Source organism: Terrapene carolina, unplaced genomic scaffold (assembly GCF_002925995.2).
Source record: "Terrapene carolina triunguis isolate 2854851 unplaced genomic scaffold, T_m_triunguis-2.0 Scaffold18, whole genome shotgun sequence".
In the NCBI taxonomy this organism is placed as follows: domain Eukaryota; kingdom Metazoa; phylum Chordata; order Testudines; family Emydidae; genus Terrapene; species Terrapene triunguis.
In genome coordinates, this window is record NW_020664369.1 from 2,218,620 (window position 1) to 2,244,537 (window position 25,918).

The 25,918-nt window shown below is 37.5% G+C and overlaps 1 protein-coding gene across 5 annotated transcripts in view; it reads left to right on the forward strand.

The window, feature by feature from the left end:
• Positions 1-25,918, forward strand: part of LOC113407045 (TSC22 domain family protein 1) — a 132,487-nt gene that overhangs the window by 22,819 nt on the left and 83,750 nt on the right. The window contains exons 1-4 of one of the 5 annotated variants that reach the window (XM_029912154.1): positions 9,912-10,622; positions 11,359-11,428; positions 13,057-13,165; positions 20,222-20,444. The exons of 2 other annotated variants lie outside the window; for them this stretch is intronic. Coding sequence is in view for 2 of the 3 variants with exons in the window: in XM_026654281.2 (XP_026510066.1) it covers positions 13,137-13,165 (29 nt within the window). In the remaining variant the exon portion in view is untranslated. Of the gene's footprint in view, positions 1-9,911; positions 10,623-11,358; positions 11,429-12,834; positions 12,879-13,056; positions 13,166-20,221; positions 20,445-25,918 lie in introns of those variants that run through there. 2 more of the 5 variants (XM_026654281.2, XM_026654313.2) reach the window with 2 other exon arrangements.

Sequence of the window (25,918 nt, forward strand, 5' to 3'; positions counted from 1 at the left end):
ACACAACCTTGGGGGGGGGGGGGGGGGTGTGTGTGTGTGTCTTTCTTCCCCTACCCAGTTTTATGGGTATGTGAAAATATTCCAGTCAAACAGAATGGGGAAGGGGTTATTTCTGAGAGCTTATGTACAGTGCCTGTTCTGCAGTTGATAACTTTTTATATGTAACCTTATTACCTTTACTCTCCACCATCTTTCCTTTCCTCTCTCCCTACTGTTTGATACTCCCTGCATTTTGTTTCAAATTAATTTTTAAATTCTTCGAGGCAGAGACCATAAATCCTATCTGTTTGTGCAGTGCCTAGCATAGTGGACTCGAATCTTGATTTAGACCTTGGGTTGGCACTGCAATGCAAAATCTATTCTTTATAAATGAAACACTTTAAAAAAAAATTACATTAAAAACGCTATTAAGGTTGCAAAATCAAGCACTTCAGAATTAGAAAATGCCAGAATTAAATTTGCCCATGTGACCTTAATTTGGCCCTTTTGTGCATATGCATTATTATGTAGTCTTTAATTATATGATCACAACCTTAATAATCCTTTAATACAGCTTTTTGTGTGTATTTTCCTTGCTTTTTAAAAAAGCAAACTGAAAAAACAGAAGTGATGACATGGCATTATATTGACAACCACGTGGGTTATCAGAATGGTTGTAACCTTTAGATCCACCACACAGTTGTGTGTCATTTGAGCTAATAGAGTAACTGATTGTCATCCTCCATCTGGACTAGCAATAGAGGGGAATGGGACACTTTGCCAGTGGGTTTCAAACGCTAGCTGACAGCAGAAGAATGGTTCTAGTCTAGGCTCTGGAGGAAGTGTGTGTTTTCAGTTGGCACAGACTCTTCTGTCTATTCCACCGCCACACCTCGTCCCCAAGTGTGGCCCCTTCAACCTGTCCTTGTCCTAGTACTGTCTCCTTCCTACTCCAGGCTCTTGGGCCCAGTCCCATTCTCTTCACCTAGTTAGTTCCAGTCTCCACTCCTTAGGGTTCTCAATCCAGTCTTCTTGCCCAGCCAATGTCAGTTCTCCCCCAATTTCTTGACAGATCTGTCTCCCCTCTCCAGCCACCTCCATCCTTCCACCCCCTGGTTCCCAGTGCTAGTCTTCTTCCCCAGCTAGTCCCAATCCATTCCCACTCCCACCCTGGCTCCCAACTCAGACCCAATCTATTTTCCCCTAGCTTCGTTCTCTGAACCACTTTGGCTGGTGGTTTTTTTTTTTTTTTTTTTTTTTTTTTTTTTTTTTTTTTAAATGCAGCCTGAGATACACTCACTGTGGAAAATTTCAGCTGTTAAGCGGTTAGTTTGGCAAAGTCCTAAGCAACTGAAAACAGGGTATTATAGTGGGATCTGTTGGACAACTTTAGGCTGCTCTGCGCTAGAAAATTAGGTTGGTTTTACTATGTTGGTCAGGGGTGTGAAAAATCCAAACCTCTGATGGTATTGTTAAGCCAACCTAAATCCCTTTGTAGACAGTGCTAGAACCACAGAAGAATTCTTCTGTCAACCTAGCTACCGCCTCTCTGGGAGGTGGATTACCCATGCTGATGGGAGAACCCCTCTTGTTGGCAGAGGTGGTGTCTACACTGAAGCCACTGGAGTGCTTTATGTGTAGACAAGCCCTTAATAAGCAATATATTCTATATATGTTATGTGTGCGAGCATAGCAGTATTTTAACTATTGATAACTGTGCATGTCCATAGTTGGATCATAGGCTAGCTAATGACTTGGAAATGTAGCAAGTCCTAAATCTTAGAGGGACCAGGATACTTTTCTCAAATTCCTAAATAGGTGCAGAGAAGGACCCCAAGGCTTACTAGAAGATTAGAAGGTTTATGCAGAAAGACTTCAAGAGCTTCATTTTTTTTAGCCTTCAAAAGAATACCATAAGAGGCCTAATTAATATGGAAATATCAACGTCTCCAAATAAATACTTAAATAAGGATCTAATCAGCTTACATGAGATCACCATCTGAAGCTGGTTAGAGAGAGGTTTAGAATGGATATTGTGAAGAATAGGCACATCATTTTCCAAGATGATGTAGACCTGGAACAAGCTACCAGGGAAGGGAGATAGTTTTAGTAAGTTCTACTTAAGAAAAGGATAGCTCTAATGTCTAGTGATATTGTCAGATATGTCTGATAAGCAAGCAAGCTTTTCTTCCTAATACATGTACCAGTGATTCTTGTTAGCCTTAAAGTTCACTGTATTTGTGTCGTATTGAATTATGAACTTTTTAGAAAGATCTTCTGATCACTGACATGGAAGTAAGAGTATTAGAGGATGAGTGTCAAGAGATGTGGGTTTTTGCTTGAAACTGGGGAGAATTGTTAACCATATACAAAGTTAGTCTACTATTTGTTGAAGTATGATAGTGTTTCTTTTGACTGTGGGAAATAGCAAATAAAACGTCTTTATTCTGAATGTTGGCATCTGATAATGTTTAGAACGTTAATCTTATTTTTAATAGACTGTTTTGAGCTCTTGAAAACTTTTGTTTTCCCTGTAAGCTAATGTAAACAGCTCAGTATTTTTAGTTGTACGTACCTCAACTGTGTGCCATTTTACCTCTGTCTCCTTTTTCAAATGCGTTCTCAAAACTCTCCAGTCCCAATTAACCTTTTTTTGCTGACCTCCTTTCTATTCATGCCCTCTTGCTTTCCTATTGTTGTCTTCCTTTACTGTGTTTGTCTAATTTAGATTCTAAGCTCCTGAGGAACCTTGTCTTTTTATCATTTGTAATGTACAATAGACTCCAATGGCACTGTATAAATGTAGTACAATATTAATAAATTTGTGTAAGAAATATATTTAAAAGAACTTTCTGCATGCGAAAGACGTGCATTTGATCGGCAGTTCAGTATTACAATGGTATAAGCGTCTCAAAATGGCTTATATGCACAAAGATGGAACCTAAGTCTTCTGTGTTAAACCAAATAGTCCTGTATAGTATATTGACTAGTAATTGGATGTGCTCTAATAATTTAATATAGAGCTAAATTATCCAATATCCTTCGCAGGTGCCCTTTGCCAAAAGTCAGCTTATAAAAATTCATCAGAAATATTTGCTTGAAGCGTGGTGTGTTGGTTAGTAGCCTATGGAAACAAAATTTTAGTGTTGCCACGTGAAGAATTAAGGTGAATGATTTCAAGTAGATTTGCTAATTTAAGTCAACAAAGGAAGTTGGCGGGGAGTGTTAGTTCAGTGTTGCCTTTTGAATCGAGGTGAAAGAACTGACACTGGTGTTTCCGTTTTGGGAGTGATCATGTATGTATAACTGAAGGCTTGGGATTAATGATAGTCATAAAAAGGCTTGCCAAATTGCTGTATTTAAAATATTCTTTGGTTTGGTTAGTTTGTATGCTTTAGGTAGATGGGTTTTGATAACTTTTTCTCTTCCAATATTCTGTTGGGTATATGATGGGAATGGTGGTAGGTGTACAACATGTAAGAGAAGTGAGGGCGGTGCGAAGGCAACAGGAAAAAGTAATCAAAAGAGTTCTGTATGTAATTCTAACAAGTTACATTACTCTTAAATGATGTAGAGTCCCTGAGATAAGCAATAGAGCGGGGTTGGGGTTAGTGGACTTCTTCCAAAATGCATAGTTTCTAAAACTGTTGGATATTGCCAGACTATTGGATGGAAGAGCATATAACTGCAGACGTGCCGTTTCTAAAGTTATATTCAACAATCATAATACTAAGTGTGTTTACATAAACTTAATGCACAGTAAACATATCCTCTGGGCATACTGAAATAAGGTTTGGGAAAGGTGATGTTTTGCCTTCATTTATGGGAAGTCAGGTAAGTGAACAGATGCTGGTTCTTTTTTTTTATATATTTTTTTTAAATGACTAGAGAAATGAGTTGTGTAGTCAGTAAAGCAGAGGGTACTTGGACTTTCTGTATTGGAGGGGAGCTGGGGGGGGGGGGGGCAGCAGCAGCGCCGAAGTGGGGTGAAATGGAAACAAACACTCTCAAAACAAAGGCCAAAAAAACCCCTCTTGATCTAAAAAAATAAATGTAAAGTGTTATTTATAATTACTGTTGTCTAACTAAAATTCTAAGAGTTCTGGAACCTAATTCAAGGCACTTATATAGCACTGCTTTTTCCTGTGTGTTTTCTCTTTTTACATATTCTCAAACCTTTCAATTATTGCACAATAAAACGTTACATTTCAGTGATCAAAACAAGCAGTAGACTTCTTCTGTATTTGCATTAATCATTTCTTTGTCCTATAAAGGTTAATGAAATCAATTTAAATAATTGGTTTTTCAGCACAAAGCTTACTTAAATAAAAGTAATAATAAAAAACAGCTGAGGCACAATAGCAAAAAGGTTTTGAACAATGCTTTTTAGGTTGTATATTATTGAGCATGTGTTGAGCATTTGTGTATATAGTTATCCTGTATAAATCTAGAAAACTGTAAATTTTTCTAGGTGATGACTTTATGATTTTGTAATTTGAAATTCGTGTTCCAAATAGAATTACACACAATTAGTGTGTAATTCTATCTCAAAACATTTAACAACTCCTTGCTTCTTCCAATAGCTGTGCGTCTGCTTTTTTGAATCTTTGCTTTTCCATGTCTGCCAATAAAAAAAAAAATGTTAATTATGGAAGGGTTTATTTTTGGGACTTTCCTCATAGTTCTCTCAATTTATGAAGACTTGTTTGCATGGTTTTGCTTTGTCTGAATAGTGCTCAAAGAGCAATAAATTTTAAACACCTTTTTAAATGCTATTACTAGTCGGGGCTACGTTTTAATTTTACAAATTATTGGTCCTGATCCTGCAAACACTTTAGTACATAATTGGACTCGTGAATAATCCGATTAGCTTCAGTGGATTATCTGTGTGCGTAAGTGTTTGCAATATTGTTTTGAAGTAACAAAGACTTATGTCACTAAGGTTTTTATAAAATTACAGTTTTAGCATCAGATGCTGCTAAAACTGTAATTTTATGAAAACCTTAGCGGCATAAAATCTTTGTCACTTCAAAACAAAAGAGCTTCAATGTAAACCATGAAAAGCTTAGATTTTACAGTTCATTGAAGTTATTGAGAATTTAACATTTTCAAACCGTAAAGTTAGCATGGGCCCACTCAGACCTGGGGTGTTAGAAAGGAACTGGGACCAGTCCATTAGCTTTTCCTCAATGTAACTGTTAGGGAGACCAAGTTGCTGCAGATTGTTTTAAGTTTAGGAAAATGGAGTTATATGCAGGACACTTTTTTTTTTAAAATTATCCATTCTTAAAATATTTTTAACAAAAGGTATTAAATTTATATGGCAGAGAACCTGTGCTTCACTTAATAACTAAATGATGAAAGAAAGAAATATTTAAAATTAAGCCATCTCTCAAAATTGGACATATATCAGACCAAAACAGGCCCTCATAAACTGGTGCTTTGGTAAAACAGTGATAAATATGCCATCTCCATTTCAGTACAACAGTTGGAAATATCATTAAGTATCCTAAATCACTGACCTCCAGACTACAGAATTTCACTTTTATTTCTCTCCTTTCTAAAGTTGCAGTCCATCTTTGTTTCTTCTTCAGAGTGATGAACTTTCTTGTCTACTCAGCAGCCCCACTATCCAGCCATCAAAGAATATCACCAGATCAGGTGCAAGGAATTTGATTACAGGTTGCCCTCACTTGCAATAGCTCCTTCGTTTTAAACACTCATTACTCTTCCTCATGTAATACTTTACCTTCCCCTTCCTTGCGTCACTGTACAGATCTTCTCTTTCAGTCCCTTTTTAAAGTCACTTGTTCCTCCGAAAGCCGGGGTCCAAATAGGGTGAGAGATGGGGAAGAATGGCCCTATTTCCTATGTCCACAGTCTGAGCATTGCTCTTTTGCCATTCTGTGTTTGAGTTCTACTATAGTTTTTATATATGGCAAAATATGGTACTTACGTAAGCTTCTGCATCACAGTCATGCCATTGTTCAGTATTTAATTGTGTAATACATTTAAATTTTTCTCATTTATAGCTTTAGATTTAGCTATTTCAGTTACCCAAATCAGATTACTTGTAAAAACTAAAACACAATTATAATTTTTGTCTTGTGTTTTTATGATTAAAACTTAAATCTGTTATCCTCGCCATATGCTCACAGCCCCTCTCCTTCCTGGTTCCTCCTACTTCAGGGGCCACTCAGTCGTCGCTACAGCTTCCTTCAGTTTAACTTCTGTGAGTTTATCATTAGATTTTATTCAATTTTTTTATCCAACTTCATTTAATTTTTTCTTCAGCTTTCTCTTTTTAGAGTATAGGGGAGGAGTCCGAGTAGAGCTGAAGCCTGAAAATAAAAACTTCAAAAGGAAGAATAGCATATAAGAACCTGTTAACTTACTTTTGCTGTGTGCCGACACAGCATTCAACTCCCCTACTGCACCTTGTAAGGAAGCAGAAGAGTGCAGCAGGAGGGGCTGATGTAGTGAAGCCAATAACTCGGACATATGTTAATACTACAGAGCTTGTAACATTAACATACATAATCATTCAGAGCTTGTTACTTTTTGTTTGCTTTGTTCAGCTGAGGAGCAGACTAAGGTGGGTGGATTGCAGCCAAGAAAATGTTGGTATGTTCCACCATCCTCACTCAACTACATCCAAATCCTTTCCCCCCCCCTATCTGTTAATGCTTATTAAAGCTTCTGGCAGGTACCAGAGGCAAAACTCAATAAAATTTGGCTGTATATATTCCCCCTTCTTAAAATCCTACTTTGGACCTAAACTCTTAAATTTATAGTGTGGTACTTTTCTCTGCAAGTTGCTTCAGACAGTATCTTTCTCTAATTTTCACATTTATTATTTAATAATAGTAATAATAATAAAGTAAAAGGTCCCTGCTATCTGTAATTCTATATTCTTTGGTTGACTTGGTACTTTGGACTACCTTACATTGTCACTTCAGACTGTCACAGTGGGCCCCTGAGACTGAATCAGTGGAAACCGCATTAATCCTCACTTCTTTCATTTAGTAAAGATATATCCTCCTCTAATGAAAGAAATTCTATGGACAGCACCACCATGGACAACAGTTACACCAGAAGCCTACCTCAGAAGCTGAAGATTGGAGTCTCTCTATTTAATTGATCACCCCAACACACTTGATCTCTGCAGTAATGAGTATTAACAAAACATTGTTTAAAATGGCAAGAAGGCCTCTATTTCAGTTATCATTGTTACTTCAGTTTGGTGTAAGAACTGGGGAGGGCTTAAAGTGCAAAATTAGTATTAGAAGTGGGAATTTTGCTGGCTTCTCGGAGAAGGGTCCCTATTGATATGACAGCCAATATAAACAAATAGTCCATTTCAACTCCCTTTGGAGAAGCTTTTTTTTTTTTTTTAGGTTAGTTTTTCCTCTGGCTTTCATTAAATACTGGATGCAAATGTACATTTTGCTGACGTCTCTTTTGACTTCAAAGAACCCTTTGAACTTAGATTGGTGCTAGGTACATCGACACACGAGAGGATTGCGTCCCCCTTCCAGTACTTTATAGTGTCTCTTCTCCTTTCACTGAGAGTGCTGTGAACCAACACCTTTTCCTGTAGAGATTGCTTTTAGAATGCCAGTCAGACTCTTGCCTAATTTGTGATGGCCCTTGCCTGTAGTGTTTCATTTTCCTAACTTCCAGTTTGGTTATAATTTAAAAAAGTAATTCTATCAATTCGAGTTTATATTTTATGACTTCTCTTGGATGGTATTTGTTCTGGCACCAGCTTATCTAGCTAGGGTCCAGACTTCAAAAAGTTTCCCCTAATTTGGGGTGGCTTAAGCGGGAGGATGCCTCTGAAAACGAAACTCAGTATGTCTCAGGGTGGGCACTCAAAATTAGAGGCACTCAGAATCAGATGCTACTTTTGAAATACTCAATCTTAACTACTTAGAGGCAAAATTTTGCTGGTTAATTGGGAAAAATTCTAAAACGTTGGTATTTGGAAACTCTAGGGTGACATTCCTCTCTTGCCTCAAAGAAATTATAGGCTGCAACTGGGAATAAAAAACAAGGAAGGGGAGAGAGTGAGGAAAAATTCATAATTAGATTTGAACTAAAACGCCCCTGGAAGGATTTAATTCCCTCTGAGCACTTTATTCCTATCTGTTTGTGAAATGCTGATAAAATATTTTACATTTGCAAATCACTGAAGTAAGACGTAAAAAAAAGCATTGATTTAAAAGCTATAGTTTTTGTAAGTTAAGTTGATTAAACTCTTTGAACTGTGGCACAAGTCAAATTATTACTTGTGTTCAGAATATAATGCTTTTGTTACAGCTTTAAAGATTAAAAAAACCTTCAAAGATGACTCTGCTTTGACTACTTAAATCTTACTAGTCTAGTCCTTTTAAATGTACATACATTTTAAACATTTAAACTCCTACATAGGGTATGTATGTGATCCTTTAGAATGGTAGTTAATAGCAGCGTATGTTTCTCTATTACTGAGAGAAACTCTATTTTCAGATTTAGGGCCCTATTACTCATTGTAGGATCCCTACTATTTGTATTCTAATGGTAAGTTCCTAGATCTACTGTGTCATTATGTTCAGGGCTTTGGAGCTGTGCTCCGGCTCCGCTCCAGCCAATAACCTGCAGCTCCACTGCTCCGGAGCTGCTTCGTGCTCCAGCTCCGGGTTCCGCTCCAAAGCCCTGATTATGTTCCTAAACTCATGCATCAGGAGTCTGAAGTAAGAAGAAAATATGAAGTATTAGTGTAAAAATAAAAACATTTCTTTTGACTTCTTTGCATATAATTAAAAATGAGAAATTGGCAGAAGTAATTGTCAAGCGTAGAAGTCTTTGCTTAAAATTAATATTTGCACACACAAGCACTGCAGTGTGAGACTAGAGTAGTTTTTAAATAGTTGGCAAATAGGAGGGTATTTGAACTAACTGCATTGAACAGCAAGGAAGACTGTCACCTTCCATCATGGTGTGTGCATGGGAGGCCTGAGTTAAATCAGGGTTAAATCACAAATACCACGCCATTGATGCCAATATTTTGACTAATCCTCAAAACTAAGTAGTACACTCATCACTAGGGCCCTAATCATACAAGAAGCTCAATATAGACAAAACCTTAAGCCTGCACAGAACCTCATCAAAGTCAGTGGTGCTCTACCTAGTTATTGGGTTCTGCCAGGATGGAGCATATTAATACAAACCTTTGGACCCAGATTGAGGCAGTGCCACAGAGCCTTAAAGAACCACATTATTTCTAATGTTTAATTATTAAAGTTTAATGATTAAGTAACAACTTAGAAATTATGGAAAACTTTCCTTAAAAAAAAAATTAGACTGTTTTAGCTATAGGACTTTTTGTCATTTAATAAATGAAACTAATCAAATTATTACTGTTAGAGAATCTAAAAACTCCTCAAAGGAGTTCATAGATGTATAAAGGTGTTCTTAACTTCATACTACTGCAAAATATTTCACACTTCCTTTTTATTTATTTATTTTTAATGTTAGCTGCCTGTTTGAGGTTGTGTGAACTGGTATAAGCGAGGATCGGCATAACATGCTGTCTAGCAGTCACTGTAAGGAACTTCTTGCATTGTGACTTGTAGGAAATGGATGCATGCGCTGACATGTTTGTTGCAGCATAACATCATGTTTATTTACTACACCTGAAATACTTGAATGTTACCCCAGTCAAGTTCCAGGTTAACGTGTAACAGAGCAGTGGTTCTCAAACTGTGGTCTACGGCCTATGGAGAGTTGGCTGTTGTCATTCCAGCTGCTAAAATATGTTAATACTTTCCTTATAGGACGACTTAAAGTAAGCAATAGCTACAGTGGCTACATGGGGTTTTAAGTGATTACAAATGGGAAGTGATGTTCTCCGTGTGGTTGTGAATGGCAGGGAGAAGGTGGTCTATGAAACCAACTCTGTCCACTGTGGGGAAAGTTTGAGAATGCTCATAGTAAAATATATGCTAATTGAAATACCAAAAACATAAGACACAGAAAATGTCTGTTTTCCTTAAAGAATTATGCTCTCCGGTAGTTTTTACTATCTTTTTTTTCCAATTGAAGTTAGTATCAGGGTTCACTACGTGTTCCGCACACTTTCAACCTGAGATCAAGATAATTTGCCTCAATGTTTACTTTTTTTTTTTTTTTTAAATCAGGGATAAAAAATAAATGTGTACATTTAAATTAACACTTCACTTTAATAAAACTTTCCACTGTAAAGGTGGTTGGGGTTAAACATTTACCTTCCTTGATAACTGATTTGCTAGATATTTTTACATATAAGTGTGTGTAAGCAATATGATCTTTTTGTATTTTTATACTTTCTTGGGTTTGAGAGACTTTCACAGCAGAAAATATTTTAAAACCTAAAATCATTTAATAAGTATATGTTTCTACTGCGTCTTTTTCTCATTTTCTCCTAATTTGCTAAACTCTCTTAACATGTGACTTGGATGAATGGAGAAATGACTTCTTCAGAGGCAGCAGCGAACATTTTTCAAGGAAATTTCTGGCACCCCTTTCCCTAGAGACTGAAAGCATCCTTCATGACAGTTGCTTTTAATTCAATGTGGAACACACCCCTCACCCTACAAGACTGTGGAACAGACTGTTCAAAGGTTTGAGAGCAAACACATATTTGCTGTTGGTAATGAAAGGCAAGCAATTAGTGTGTTATTCTTTAAAATATAATAATGGGAAAACAAACAACAAAGCAGCAGCAAATTAAACACAGTTAACACCACTTTCAGAACAGAGTGGAGAGATTTAAGAAATATTTTAATTTCTAATGGCAGTTGTTAAAAGATCATAATGCTGTATCTTGATACTAAGGCATATTACTAAAAGAAGAGCAAACTTTTGATTACAGTTAGCTGAATGCTTGATGCTTCTGAAAGCTATACTGAGTTTACATTGTACCTTCTCTGTAATGTATTTGAATTGGTTGAAGTTTAATGTAGTATTGTCACTTTCATTAGGCTCCTAAAATTAATTGCTATCATAATTTTTCCAGAAAGGTCAGATGGGATGGAACTTTCCAAATGCTTATCCACCCTTTGTTTTTGTTCTTCAACCATCTCATAACTATTGTAGTGGGGTTTTTAAATAAAGTAGTCCCTGATTCTGCAGCTGCATTAAAGCAGGCAGATGCTTGCAGCTATGCAGAGTCTCATTGATTTCAATTGAATTCCCAAGGAATGTAAGAGTTTGCCCAACCAGATCCCATTGGAGGACCATAGCTTTATTTGGTACCACATACATAAACAAGTTGTATGCTTGTCTCATGGGGATTGTGTGTACTGCATTATTTTATGTGAAATGCACAAATAAGGTCATTGCTTTTTTTTCCCCAAGTATTTCCCTGCTGAACTGACCACTTGAAAAAAACATTGAGGGATTCTTGATCCTAACAGCTGGTCTTACAGTAAGTCACTTTTTGGAACTATGGGAACTACGATGTTGACCATCTGATTTAAAGCGTTAAAGGAAGCTCAGAGGTACATGAAAATATATACCCTTGGGTTGCAGGAATTGACATGAGATGGTTATTGCTAATATAATTCTTGTCTAGCAAAATAGTAGTGACAAACTATATAGTTTAATTGGCTAAATGCTTAAGGGATATCCCGTTTTATTATCATTAAGATTTATTAAAAACTTTATCTGGGCAAACAACAGCTTGTTAGAGTAGCTCAAGTTAAAAATTAGAATAATTCTAAATTAAATCTTACACCACATAAAACATGGTTTAACTTTACAGCCTCAAAACATAACCTTGGGCATGTGCTAGTGATTACATTGCAGATACTTAATGAAGCAAAACCAATTTCCCATAAGTTAGCTGACTAGCTGAGCCTGAGTTGTCACATGTATCCTGCATTTGCTTTTTTTTTTTTTTTTTTTTTTGGTTTTGACAGCACTTTCATGCCCTAAGCCTATGTTGTGGGGGTTTTTTATTTTGTTTTTGGTTTTTTTGTTTGTTTGGAAGGGACAATTCAACATACATTCACTGATTAAAATAGTCTACCTACAGAAATGGGACAGAGGGGAACAGCTCAGATATCTTAGGCTGAGATTTTTATGATTCTTTCTGCACTTCGTTCTAGTTTCTTTCACTTTATTTGGTGGTAGGTAGGAAGCTATTACTATTAAAATTACGAGGAGAAAATATAAAGTAGATCTATAATTTACATGTAACACTTAAGATTTAGAAATTCCTAATTGAGGTACATCTTCTAGAGTTTGTCTCAAAACATTTATTTTTAATGCAGAGCTCTCCCAGTGCAGGTTGTAATTTAATTTTAAAATTTTACCCTAAAAGAAAATCATGGAGTCAAAGAACCCTTTTTAGTCTTAATAGCTTTTAAATATCTCACTGAATAATAGCCCTTCACATCTGATGGGGGGAGCTGGGGTTATCTTCAGAATCTTCAGATAGAAGATTTTCATTAAATTAATGTAAATTCATATTTTGAAACAATATCAGCCTGTAACTTAGTTATTTTCTTAAGGAAAAATAATTGAAATAAAATAGGTCAGGAAATTAATATGAAGCTCCAAGGAAAGTATTTGGCAAACATAGTTGTCAAGAATTCAGTTCAAAAGAATCTGTGCATGCAGTAATCATGCAGAAAAATGTTCAATTAAATAAAATAGTGTTTGTGATCAAAAGGGCTAGTAGTCTGTTGCATGTTTGGTTGGGTGCTAGAGGGAAGCATTGTTTCATCAAGAGGGAAGTTCTTTTTATCTGCCCTAGACGGTGTTCATTTTTGTCAATCAAGGCTTGACTCAAATGAAGGAGAGGGTCCTGTGAGATGCATAAAACCATATAAAATATGGTTAATCAGACTTTGAAACCCACATCATTAAGAGGGGTAAGTTTGGTTTTTGGTGCAAATGTTGTTTTTTCTATATTTTATAGTTCTACAAAAGTAATGAGCCTAAGGTAGAAATAAAACTGTATGTGCGTGTTTGTATCTGTTTTGTTTGATTTTCTATGGCTTAACTTTGTTCTTTGTAAGTGACCTAAAACAAGTGCTAATATTTCAACAGATACAGAATGACTGAGTCTAACATTGCACACTGGTATGCCTGTGAAGAGGCATTACCAAAGTTAATTATGTCTAGTGCAAATGCTGGGAGGTCTGACTGAGCAAAGCAGGTAGGTGAAAGATGCTTGCATGGAGAAGAGATGGAGGGGAAGTGAGTGTAAGAAGTAGTTTTATTTAAAAGAAATAGAAAACTCTGCCTGAATTGAGTTGGTGAGAATTTCCTTACAAGGAAAGACTAAAACAAGAGGAACTCAGCATATTTTGTTTGTCTTGTTTTAAGTCATATTTTGGGGAAAATATATATGGAAATTAATTTCTCATACTAAAAATAATTAAAATATAGGTAAATTTTGGGATTTAGTCCAGTAAGGAAACTTAATTAAATCAAAGAACATTCTGAGAATGTTAAATGGCTAAATTATTGCAGAACTACTTCAAGAATATTCAGTACAACTGAATATAGCTTCGACTAAGCTCTGTGGGAAGATCATTAGCTTTACTTTTTGTACTGTTAATATCTTACATGTGTAATAAGCTGGGTGAAATCAACAACTTTTAAAGTGTGGCTCTCTCCTGAAAAATGACTAAAAATTTAACCTTCTTACTAGATCTTGGGCCCTGATCCTGCAGTACAGAGTGCATGGGCACACTGGTCATTTGCAAGGTCAGGGCTTAAATTGTTCCCCATATGTATTCAATCATATCTGCACACATTAGACTAAAATAAGCTTTTACCACTTTGTACTCCTGTTAGCAGAACCAACACAACTAAGAGAACATCAAGGATCTGCTTGTGCCTCAGCAATAAGATTAAGTACCAGTAAGTCAACTGGTATAACTGAGGGCCCAAATCAGCCTCATCCTTTATTGCTGGTAAAGACAAGAAAAGAATCCAGCTTGAGTCTCATATTCCAGGCTTAGATTGCGAGGCTGATAGGAAACAATCTTTTCCCCCTGAAAGTTGAGAACATTTGACATGGAACACAATAGACATGGAACCACACAATGCCATCATTGAGTCCCTTTTCAAAATAGGATAGCAGTTACATTTTTGAGTGAATGCTACAAAAAGTAGTCTATTTAGGATTCTTTCTTTTCCGTGCATAATGTGTAATTCTCCACTAGCATTAATGGCAGTGATCTATATTTATTGAGAGTAGGATGGTTATATGTTAGGGATGCAAACTTTCTTCACTTTTTGCTATATTTGAGTTCTCCAGAAATTACAAACATCAGAGGAGAGTCATGGAGAAGAGCAGGCGTAAATACCAAAGGAGAATAGACTAGCAAAATGTCTTCTGCAAAATTCAGTTTGAAAAATGCAGGTAGCCTTATTGGAGTGGTTACCCTTCACACTGCTCGTTTGTAGCACAAAAACTTGGAACTTGACACTAACAGAAAACTGGTTAAAAGACTACAGAAGAGTAGGAGAAATGTGAGGATTCAGAGTATTGAGTGGAAAATCAGCAAGATACAAAATAATCAAATGTTTTTTAAAAAAACACATAAGCTAATTGCAGGTATAACTGAATCAAGTAAACCAGCACTGAATTCTGAGAAGTAAAATGAAAGCCCCTATTAACATAAAGAAATTGCAAGTTTTGCGCAATAATTGGAGTATGTTAAGGATATATATGTATATACCAATATGTTGGTAACCTTGTTTTTTTCTTCCAAAAATTAGCTCCTTTAAAAACAAAACAAAACAAAAAAGCCACTATATCTTTGTTTGGAAAAACAAAATTTTATTTTTTTACCAATTCAAATACTTTTTCCAGAACCACTTGAGGCTTAGAATTTCCTGAAAATTGAAAGAGGGTATATATATTTTTTTCAGTGGACTTATTAGTGCCAATGAGATCTGACTATTAAAGTCTGGTTTAAAATGCTTTATTAACTAGGCTGCTGAAGTTTGCTGTTAGCTACACTTGGCATACAAACTTTGAAAGGAAACAAAAAACAAAAGAAACAATAAAAAAAACCCAACTTTGATAGCCTCTTCTACTAAGGATTTTAAAATATGCTACGTGTAACTTAAAATGACCTTTAAAAGCGAGATTTTTAGACCACTATATCAATGACTTGGTATCTTTTTTAAAAAGCCAAAATTATAAGGTTTATCAAATGACTACATTTATGCATAATAATTTTCATTAATCATTTGTTATAATCAATAATACATGATTTAGCCTCATTACTCCCATGCATTTACTGCTTCTATGCATGTTCTCTTGACTTTAAAATAGGCAAGAGAAATATACTTCAAATTTGTGCAAATGTGACACAAAAGTTGATTGTTATGATGGAAACTCTGTGAAACTCTTAAATTAGGATGGTCATCTAAGGATTGAAAACTGCACTGGCCCAGGATGTGCTATATTCAGCGCTAATTTAATCAAATATATTCTAATCTGATATGGTCCATATCATTTGTAGCAGAGCTCCCAAACTGGTGACACAAATACCCTGCTAGAACAAAATGGTTAGAAACCAAAGCTTTATACAAACTGGAAAGTTGCAATTCTGAGCATTCTGATGGTATATAGCATTAGTTTCTTTTCATGGTAGTCTGTGTGATATTTGACCTTAAAATCAACTATTCAGATTATCATTTTGCTTCCTTCCTCCTCCACTGTAATGGCTTATTATCTCAAGAATTACTGATTCTAGAAACCAGTGTTTTATGCCATCAAAAGCTCTTAAGGCCAGGACACTTACACTACTGATAGTTCAGTGATCAGAAAGGAAAAAAAAAATCATTTCTTGTGGTCTCATCTAGTCTCACCTGTTGTCAATGTGTGCTTGTTCTCACAATACATTTCTAATACTTCATTCAGTGTAATTTTAAATGTCTAAAGAAAATGTGCCATTCACCTCTTCCTGTGGATGACTGTTCTATAATCTACAAGATGTCCTTGTCAGGACATTTTCCTCAATAGACTAAATTTCATTCTATTGCTCCTAATTATATCCTCTTCGATCACCTTAAATTCCTCTCCTTTCTTGATATTTACACCCTTCAGATGTTACCATGTTCCTTTTAGTTGCTGCTTAGCTAAGGTGCACTTATTTCGTTTTTGTATTTTTTTCCATATGTCTGTTATTCCAGTGTAGATAAACCCTTAGCTTGTACATTTTCTGATTTGAATCTAATTTTATTTCCTGCTCATATTTTCTACCTCTCTAGATCTCTTTATCCTTTTTTCTTTTCTCCTGGTATTTGCAATACCTCCCCATTTAAAATCTCTATATTTCATTAACATTTGGTTTACCTTAACTCCGAGATCATTACTGAAGATGTAAAATAAGATAACCTTACTGATTCTTGTGACCATCCCAAGGGAGAGTCAGGATCACACGTTATTTTTGTAGATGTCTCAAATAATTAAATCTAATTTGCTTTTAAAATAAATTAAAATTGCTTCTATGAGACATTTTATGCCAAGTTTCAGCCTTAAGCATGTTTTATTCAGCTGTATTATAAACCCCCTCAAAGTAGGTTTCTAAAGGAAATGCTAACAGACCCTTAAAATGTAGCTGCTGTATTGTTCAAAAGCCATTTTTCCACTCTAACTTTTTTTTAAAAAAAATCAGTTTTTCCATAATTAGTGTCAATAGCCAACAGAACTCAGTGCCAAGCAATCATTATGACATGTCCATTGTTGATGTTTTAACAATTCATGTATGTTTTATGTTGGTGCCATAAGAAGACATTTACTTTGTCAGGATTTACTCTGTTGGTATTGTATTGTGTACATGGTTTTGAAAACAGCTTTTTTCAGCATAGGCAGGTCAACAAATCCTGTAGTGGGTTTGCAGCCTACTTGCAGTCCTGGAAGTAGAACCAGACCTGTCAATAACGGGAAGTAGGATAAAAATCACTTTTACTTCTGCATCTCTAGCTGCAGATAGGTGGCTCGTATTTCACTGCGGCAGATGATCAGTTACATTTTTAAACAAAGCAAAAGAATTCAGTGGATCTAGAGGGCTAAAATACATCTGGTTTAGCAGCTGGGTGTCTGGAATTAGACTTTGATTCTGCATTCCTTCGCTGAGGTACTGCAGCAGTGTGCACTCTGACGAATGCTGCTCTCATCATGGCAAACAAATAGACGAAGAAAGGAAAAGGGAAGCTTTTCTGCTTATGCTCCTCTCTACTTACCAAATGCATCTCTTGGGATTTTTGTCCGTCTTCCAGACAGGGCTTCCACAGTGGTCATACACAGACTTGTGTAGGCCTACTTTGTGAGGTTCTGAGCAGAGCCATGAAAGAAACAGTTGCCACTGTTTCCCTAACCCCAAGAAGCACTGAGTGACAGTCGACCCTCTCCTATTGGGGGCAATAGAGTGAGGCCAGCTCAGACAAGGCATCAGAGGGAGCTGTTGCACTCCCAGAGCCCTCATCAACAATAAAAGTAGTTCATCACGTGGAGCAACAGCATTGCATCTTGCCTCTCCACAAAAGGCTGTGAAAGGAAGATGACCAGCACGCGGTACAGCCAGTGGACCAGACAGAAGGCAGAAAAGGGAACCATAGACCATCAGTCTACTTTCTAAATCTATCTGTCGTGCCCATCTACAAGAGACTAAGTCAGCCTGTGTTTCCCTGGTGGTGGTGTAACCAGGATGTGTTCTCTCCAGCGAGGAAGAGCCCAACGCAGTCCTCCACATCAAAGGAATCGGCAAATTCTTTTCACAGTAAATATATGGGATCTATCTTGCTGGCCCAAGCACATTCCAGCATCTTGAGTCTCTTACGCTGGCCCTCATGAAAATAACTCAAATAGGGGCAAGAACATAGACTTCCCTGGATAAGCATATACCCCAAAGGTAGAAGGAACCATGTCTGTGACACGCCTAAGAGGAATTCAAGTGCATCAGAACTAGATCTTTTCCCTCTGTCCCTCCAAATCTGAAAAAGGGGAAGCATGAAAAAGGAAAGGCTAAGTAAAAAGCACCGTCCCACAAGCTTCCAAAAAGATGCAGAAGAATCTAGCTATCGCCAGCCCGGAGACACACATCTACTGTCACATTGGTTGGATTCTGCTATATAGGAGTTCAAAAGTCCCATTAGAGTGTATGGTAGCCAGAACATACAAACCGGGAACCCATTTTCCTATTCCTGAGTCCTCAAGATAAACCTATGCAAACTTATGTGCTTTTTATCCTTTCTAAGGGAGTTCTTATGTGCATTGAAAGGCTAGTCACTCCTTCCTGAGAGACTCCAGGGATCTGAAGGTAGATTCCTGCCTGAGAGAAAACTACAAAGGGATGGGCCAGCCATCACATATGTCTGCTTGCTTTACTTAGCAAATTCTTGGATGGGTGGATTGATTTAATGTTTGGGTGCACTCCTGCTTAGCACCAAGAGAGAATTTGGCTGGGTTCAATACTGTGGAAGTTTCTATTGTTTGTGTTTTGGATGCCTCTTTGGATTCCCAATACCTGTCAGCCAGCACCAGGGACTGCAGTGCGATACTCAAGACATTACATGTCACTACTGTTATGGAAGGTGGAAGTGCAAGCAACATCTTCTAGCAACATGAAAACTCTTTGAGGAGCAAAGTAGTGTCAGTCATCAGATACGACCAGTGAGACCCTTTTATTCACCATGCAATACATGAATTATTACTTTGATTTGTATTTTTATTCTTTTTGAGTATTCAGCTATCAAATACAATAGCAACAGAAGCTCTGTCCCAAAGAGCACTGCATATACTACCATTTTTCTTTTCTCCTTTTCTACTCCTATCCAGAATGATGTAGACTGTTAGAGAAAGCAAAGATGATATATTGCCTAAGAAGACCCCACTGCCTGGACCTGATCAGTATCTTGCTAGGTCAGCTACTTTTCCTCCAAAGCAGGACAGATCCTTTTTCCCACAAGGACTAGTCATGCATAAGGGGCCAAGCAGGCTTGACTAGGCTGCATCTGGCTTTTGAGAGGCAAACCATAATTAAAAAGAGATGATGCTCAGCCAAATTCATGTCCACCATTTTAATCTCTGGAAAGAAGTGAACCAACATGGTGGTAAAATTCAAATATTCAGGCAGAGATCATGAAATTCAACTAAATTGCATCCTCAATTGTCTACAAGATGATCTTGCTATCGGGGAAAAAGCTCCCACGTTAAACAAAGTCTTCGTCATATTCAGTGTCTGAAGGTGAAGTGATGAAAGAGGTAGGATCTTTCTTCATCTACAAGTAAAGCAACTTCTTTAGAGCCACCTTACTCATTCATGTACTTCAGGTACTTGTGTACCTCAGTGAACAAAGGCAGACTAAAGTAAATAATGAGGCATATATTTGCATCCACTTCAGCTGCCATGCCCCATCACTTCAGCCACACAGTGATGGTAAAATCTTAAAGATCTATGGAACTTCCTGTGCTAAAGAATAGGCAGATTAATTACCTGAACACTTGCTTTCTTCAGGTAGTAAAGCGTCACAGATCCAGCTCCCCAGGGAAGAAAAATTGGTCTAGAAATGCAAAACGATAACACAGGGATTGCGGAGGTTCTTGTGTTCTATAGTAGGCATTATGTGTAGTTACAGTTATACAGTACCATATTAACTGTTGAAGTTTCCCAACTGGTGGGCTTTCAGGATGGGAAGTGTGTTTTACATTGCTGCCAGTGATTGACAGGTCTGGTTCTGCAAGTAGAGAGGAAGACCTTACTATTTGAGCTGTAGACTAGTACTGCTAAGAAAAGGGGGACAGTTTAAAGGAAACTTCCAGGTAAGTACAAACACCTTTTCATCTCGCAGCTTCTTTCTGCCTAATCTTGTGAAGAGCTGTTCATTGTGTTGCAATAGTAGATACGGTGATTATAATTAGAGCTTGTCAGAAAATGGAAGGAAGAATTGTGGAAATTCAGTTTTTCTACAAAATTTGCACAATTTCAAAATTTTCTGACCAGCTCTACTTGTAACAACATGAAAAAAACCTTTCTGGACAAAAACCTCCTGTGCTTGGTCTTGGCCTATTGGCAATTTAAAAGGAAAGATTTTAGCCATTTTTTGACAAATCAGAGCATTGAAAAAACCTGTAAAACAGCTGTTATTCAGAAGGTATCAAATACACTTCTCCTTCCCCTTCAGTCTTACCTCTTTGTCCTGGAATTATGGAGTCATGCCTTAGCCTTCTGCTTCATTCTTTTTCCAGCTGACCCCCAAAGCAAAGGGAAGAAACCAACAGGAAAGATGACTGAAGAAAGGAAGAAGACAGAATCCAAGAAATATCAAAGTGAGTCAGTTTCAGGCAGAAGCTCTCAAGTTGCAGAGTCAAAATGAGATTTCCTTTGGGGAAGGATCTGCTTCCAGGATCTGCTCCTCCCTTGTTCCCTGGGTAGACACTGAATTCTTGAACCCCCTCATCAGTGTTGCAGGTAGGTAGAGCCCACTTGGGGATAGCCGCTTGTATTGCCTTCTCCTCAAGTGTGGAGGACTGACATGGCTGGTCCTTTGCCCTTTCTTCTTTGTTGCCCACCTTTCTAGACTGAGAGAGGAAGAGCTTCTGGCTCAGCAGATTTTTGTGAGAAATAGGGAAGGCATTTCTGTCCCCACCCACTTTGCTGTAGTTTGGAAAGTTTCCTGTTGAGGGGTTTGTGTGTGCACCTCATTGTCTCCAACCCCAACTCACAGTACTGCTTTGTGCTGTAGGCTCTCCTACTGCTCTTCCTCTCTCCCCTCTCTGCACAAAAGAGCTGAGATATTATGACTGTGGAAACCATGTAGGCGGACCCAGACACTCTTTTCTCTCAGCCAGGGAAATCTGATTTACTAGTTCTCGCATCGCTGGATTTTGCAATTCCCCTGATGCTTTGATTTGCCTGTGTGACTACAATGGAGCAGGGTGCCAGGGCAAGAACTCTCACCGATCAAAGGGGATGTTGCTGACCCCTCCCTGCAGCTATGCCAGTGGCCCAGAGAATGATTTTAGTGTGAAATTTTTTAGTAGGAGCTTAACTGTGAGCTCTCCCTCCTCACTTCACACCACATGCTGCAGCAGCAGCTTCTCCCTCAGACTGCCCACTGCCAGACCTCCCCATCTCCACCTCATAGCTGAGGCAGACAGGCTGTTGTGGGTGTCCCCTGGCTGTAACCACAGAGATCAACCGTGCAATGAGCAATGGGATTCTAAGAGGGCTTTTGGAGCCTCAAAGGTCCAGGCCCCTTTTCCCCCAGTCCTTCTTTCATACCAAGAAAATTCAACTAGAACTATGTTGCACTCAATACTACCCAGTGGATCCAGTGGCTCTTCTCTCCCTCCTCGCTTCCCAAAAATTGCTGCATGAACTTTCAGCCCTTACAGTGCCATGAGCCCTCAGTGGAAAGACCTTGAGGAGGGCCTTCTAAGATTCCAGATGATGAGACTTTATTCTTGAATCTTGACCTTTCACAAGTAAGATTCCCTGATACAAATTGGGTTATGGAAGAGGAGGAGGTGGTGGGTTTTTTTTTTTTTTTTTTTTTCAGATCATGCAGAATCCTTAGAGCCAGAATATTAGCTGTCTTTGGGGTGGAAGCCCAGACAGATTATAGCTCCTAGGAAATAAATGTTCATTCAGGAGACATTCTGGTCTCCTGTAGTTCTTCGTTGAAGTGTTGTGCGGAATGTTTGTTTGATCTGGCCCCTCTTACCTTGCTGACCCAGGGTTCAAGTAAATACATGGATAAAGCTTGCAAGTCTCCAGCTGTACTACCGTGAGCAGATCTTCAAATCTCAAATTAAGTGAAGTTGGGCCTCATCATCCTCTGCATAGGCGACCTCAGAGGAATCTGTGAAACCTGCTTCTCTTGTACTCCAGACACTGCTGCTTTTATAAGACCAATTCTCCCCCCCCCCCCCCTTGCACTTCTGGTTCAATTTCTGTAACTATCCAGTATATCTGTAAAGAGAACTTATGGAAAATAATGGATTTATTTAATCAGTTACTCCTTCTCTGGGTTTTTAGGAAAGAGTTGAGCCCAAACTGTCAAAATGTCAAAATATACACTATTACACATTTGAAATTTCTACAAATTGAAGGAAATTGTTAACTTAAATTTAAGTGTTTTGGAGGGCTCAGGAGAGAAATGTGGAGGGAGATATAATTCAGTGTGGCTTGTCACCTTTTTAAGGTGTTTTGGGGGAAAGCCTGTTCTATACATAGTTAAAACCAGTATGCAGCAGTTCTTTATAAGAGAATTTCTATAACCAAATTCAGTTTATTGTGGTGCCAGATCAGCTGAGAAATAAGTAAAAGTGTCTGGCATTACTTGAAGCATATTACTGAACGTCGTAGGCAAACTTTTCTGAAGAACAAGGTTTATTTTTTGCGCTTCAGATTTCTAAAAACCACCCCAAAACTAGTTTTGGAAATTCCTATAGGGGATTAACATTAGCCTTTACAGGAGTGGAAGAGCATATATATCCCCTCCCCCCCCCCCGCGGCCCCCCCCCCCCCCCGATCTGCTTCTGGCAGTTGGAATAAACTAATCAGATGCTTGTGCCTCCTTCCACTTAGTTTCTTAAATCAGTTCACCATGAAACGTTTTTAACTAATGCCTAGATCTTTCATTAAATCAACCAGCATACCTAAATTGCCTAACAATCTTAACATAGCCCCCAGGCTACTGCTTCTTGGCAGTTGTGATTTCTTATTATGTTTGAATGCATTTCAGTTGAAGTATATTGTCTAAAAATAATTGTTTAGATAGTGCTGCTTAAATACATACTTACGTAGTGAGCCATTCACAGAGGATTTACTTAAATTGGGGCCCTTTCAGATTAAAAAAATCATTCATGTGGCTTTTCCTTTGCCAAGAATAGCTATCAAACTGCTTATTGCCTACATCCTGATTTCTGCTGTAGTCATATAGTCTGTAAAATACACATAATTTATAATTTAGTGTTTTTTAGAAAATTGATAAAATGTTTGTTAAAATATGGGACTGCAGTAACTGATTTAAAATGAATTTATTTAAACTGATTTCTTTAATCCACAAACACAATTGTGTGATGATGCCGTATAAAGTTCAGTGCGGTAAATCAAAAGTGAAGATGTATTTCACTTTTTAAAGAAAGCTGTCTTTGTCTTACTTCGAAATCAGTATCTCACTTATGCATATTGAATAGCTTATTTACTATAGGTACATTTATTTTGACTTTTTTGCATCCAGAGATTTAAAATCCAATTGTAGAAGTTACTTAAGAGCTTCAGGACTAAACATCTTTAAATCCAAGAAAAGGGCAAAATATGTGATCTTAAACATTGGTGGTATAAGTGCTGTCCTGGATGAGGACCTAAGTATGTGACTGAGTCCCATTGATTTAAAGTTAAGAACATGCTTAAGTGCCCTTCCTGAATAGGCATCCTTCTCTGAATTGAGGTATTAAATAACTTTATTTGGTGAAGGATAATCTAAATTACTCTGCACACCAACTGAGAATTGTTTTAATAGTAAAGTCTCTAAAGACATAACGTTAAGTTTTAAAAAAGCTTTAAAAAATTACTTGGCTCTGTTACAATCCCTTGGAAACTTAAAACTATCCATATAAAATTTATTTCCATTCATGAAAATAATTTTTTTTGTTAACACTTTTAAAAATAATATAGTTTTTTGTTGGTATTTTGATACTTCTGCTGTATGCACCAGCATTGTGTAATGTAATCTTTGGTACTCTGAAACCTGCAGCTTGACTGTTGGAGTGTTTTAGAAAGGTGTCTATTGATTATGTATTATCAAATATTAATAAAGGTATTAAAGCAATCTGTTTCCTTATGTTTATATTATATTTCAGATTTCCATACATGTTCAGAGAAGGTGATCACTCTGTCTACTTTATCCTGACTCCAAAATACCAGGACTGTAACAAGAAATCCTACCCTATGATGCTAGTGTCTTATAGCCCAAGCCCTAGCAGAATGTCTTGGGACTTGACTCACCTCTGTTTGCCTGATTTTTTGGCTCAACTTCCTTAAGTTTTAGAACCACCCAATCCCAATTATTTCTCCTTTATGTGATCTCTACCTTCCTTATAGGTGCCTGCTTCTAGCAATTAGTGACCCTGACTTCTTTGTCCAGTTCAGACTTTCCTCTCTCAACCCATCAAGAAAATCCTGACTGTTGGCATCTTCCTCTCCCTTCCTCTGCAAGTCATAAACCGGTCCCTCAAGCTGTCCCAGTACACCATCAAGTCCTCCATACCTTCTATCCATCCTCTTCAGTCTGTATCCTGACTCTGTGATACAATGTCTTGGGAGTGATGTGAAGTCTCTTTGCCAATATCCTGCCAACATTGCTGCCCCAACTGTAGCTAATCCTCTTTATTAGCGTTGAGAAAACACATTATCGATGCTTACTCCAGATCTCTTGAAAGTGTCTGTTGGAGATCTCTCCCTTCCTTACAATGTGGTTATACTCTGAGAAGTAACTGCTTAGCAGGGAAAACACTTCTGGGATTCCATATTCATTCTTATCACTTATGCCATCTCAGGTTTGCTCAGTTTACAGTGAAATAGATGTTGCTTATCTGTCTTTGATGCAAATTTACTCTGACTTCTGAAAATCAAGTTGGGCTCTTTCCTTTTCATGCTTAATAGCAAGTAATATGCTGAAGGTCAAATAATACCATCTATTACATATCTGAAATTCTACTGACAACAAATGGGATGCTCACATTTAACTGATAGAAGGCATAATTCTTAGGAAAGTAGGTTGGCACAGGTGGCACTCAGAGCATAATTTGGCCTGCAGAACTTTTATCACTGATGAGGTATGAGAGAGAGCCCAGCTTGACTTTGAGCCCAGTGTGAGATTGAAGGGCTGTCGTTTTGGAAAAATTGCATTTATTGTGAGCTGAGTAAATTTGGTATGGAATTAGTGATACACACAAATATGAAGCCACAAAATGGCTTTTCTTGCAAATGGACTATGAAGAGCTGGGAGTGGTTGTGTGGTCAACCATACTTCAAAGGCAAGCTGCACTAGTGTTCCCTTCAGAGGTGTGATATGTTTGCATATGTGGAATGGTTCCGAAATCTTTAGTTTTGGCTAGGAGGGTGGATTTTTTAAAATAATTAACCAAAAAGAAAAGAGAACATTTTTAACTATGTTTTTAAACTTTGGACTTGAAGGTAGAGGCAGTGATCCTTTAACTCTTCATAGTTATTTACCCCTCTTTTTAGAATCTGGGGGGGGGGGAATACTTCTAAATGGTCTGTTTGATATTGTACTTTATTTCTATCGCTCCCCTTCTTTCTATTGTAGTAGAATCCAACATTGTTATCTCTTGTTTGTCTGTGCACCAAGCAAATGGATGTCAAGACCATGTGAACAGTGTGAGTAAGGTGCTTGTTGCAGAGCAATAAGGGAAGCTCTTATTATAGCATCTCACAAATGATAGCTTTCTTGGGGGGAAAATTAATGTATATTTAGAATCCAGAGGACATGCCCCACCAGACTATGCAAATTGTTAAGGTAGGTTATGTTTTAGTGTGAATTCCTTGTGTAACTTTAACTTTGTCAGCAACTGATCACTCTCCCTCCTAGCCCAGGGCAGGGAAGAAACATCGTACCTATGTATAGAACTAATGTGAATAATATTTGAACAAATGGAGTTAAAACATATGGTTAAACAGATGTGCTGATGATCTGGTCATCTCTTATTTTAGAACCCAGAACATTATTTGAAAGGTAAAAAAAATGCAACTTGATGCACTTCAGTCCTCAAGGCAGTGTAAATTTTAAAAGAGGACACAATCTGTGTAGACCCCGGAATTCTAAACAAGATTACCATGTTCATTCAAAGTGATTATCAGCTAATAAAAAGTAGTATCCAGAGAACTCTTTCCAGAGACTGAGTTTAGGTAACTTA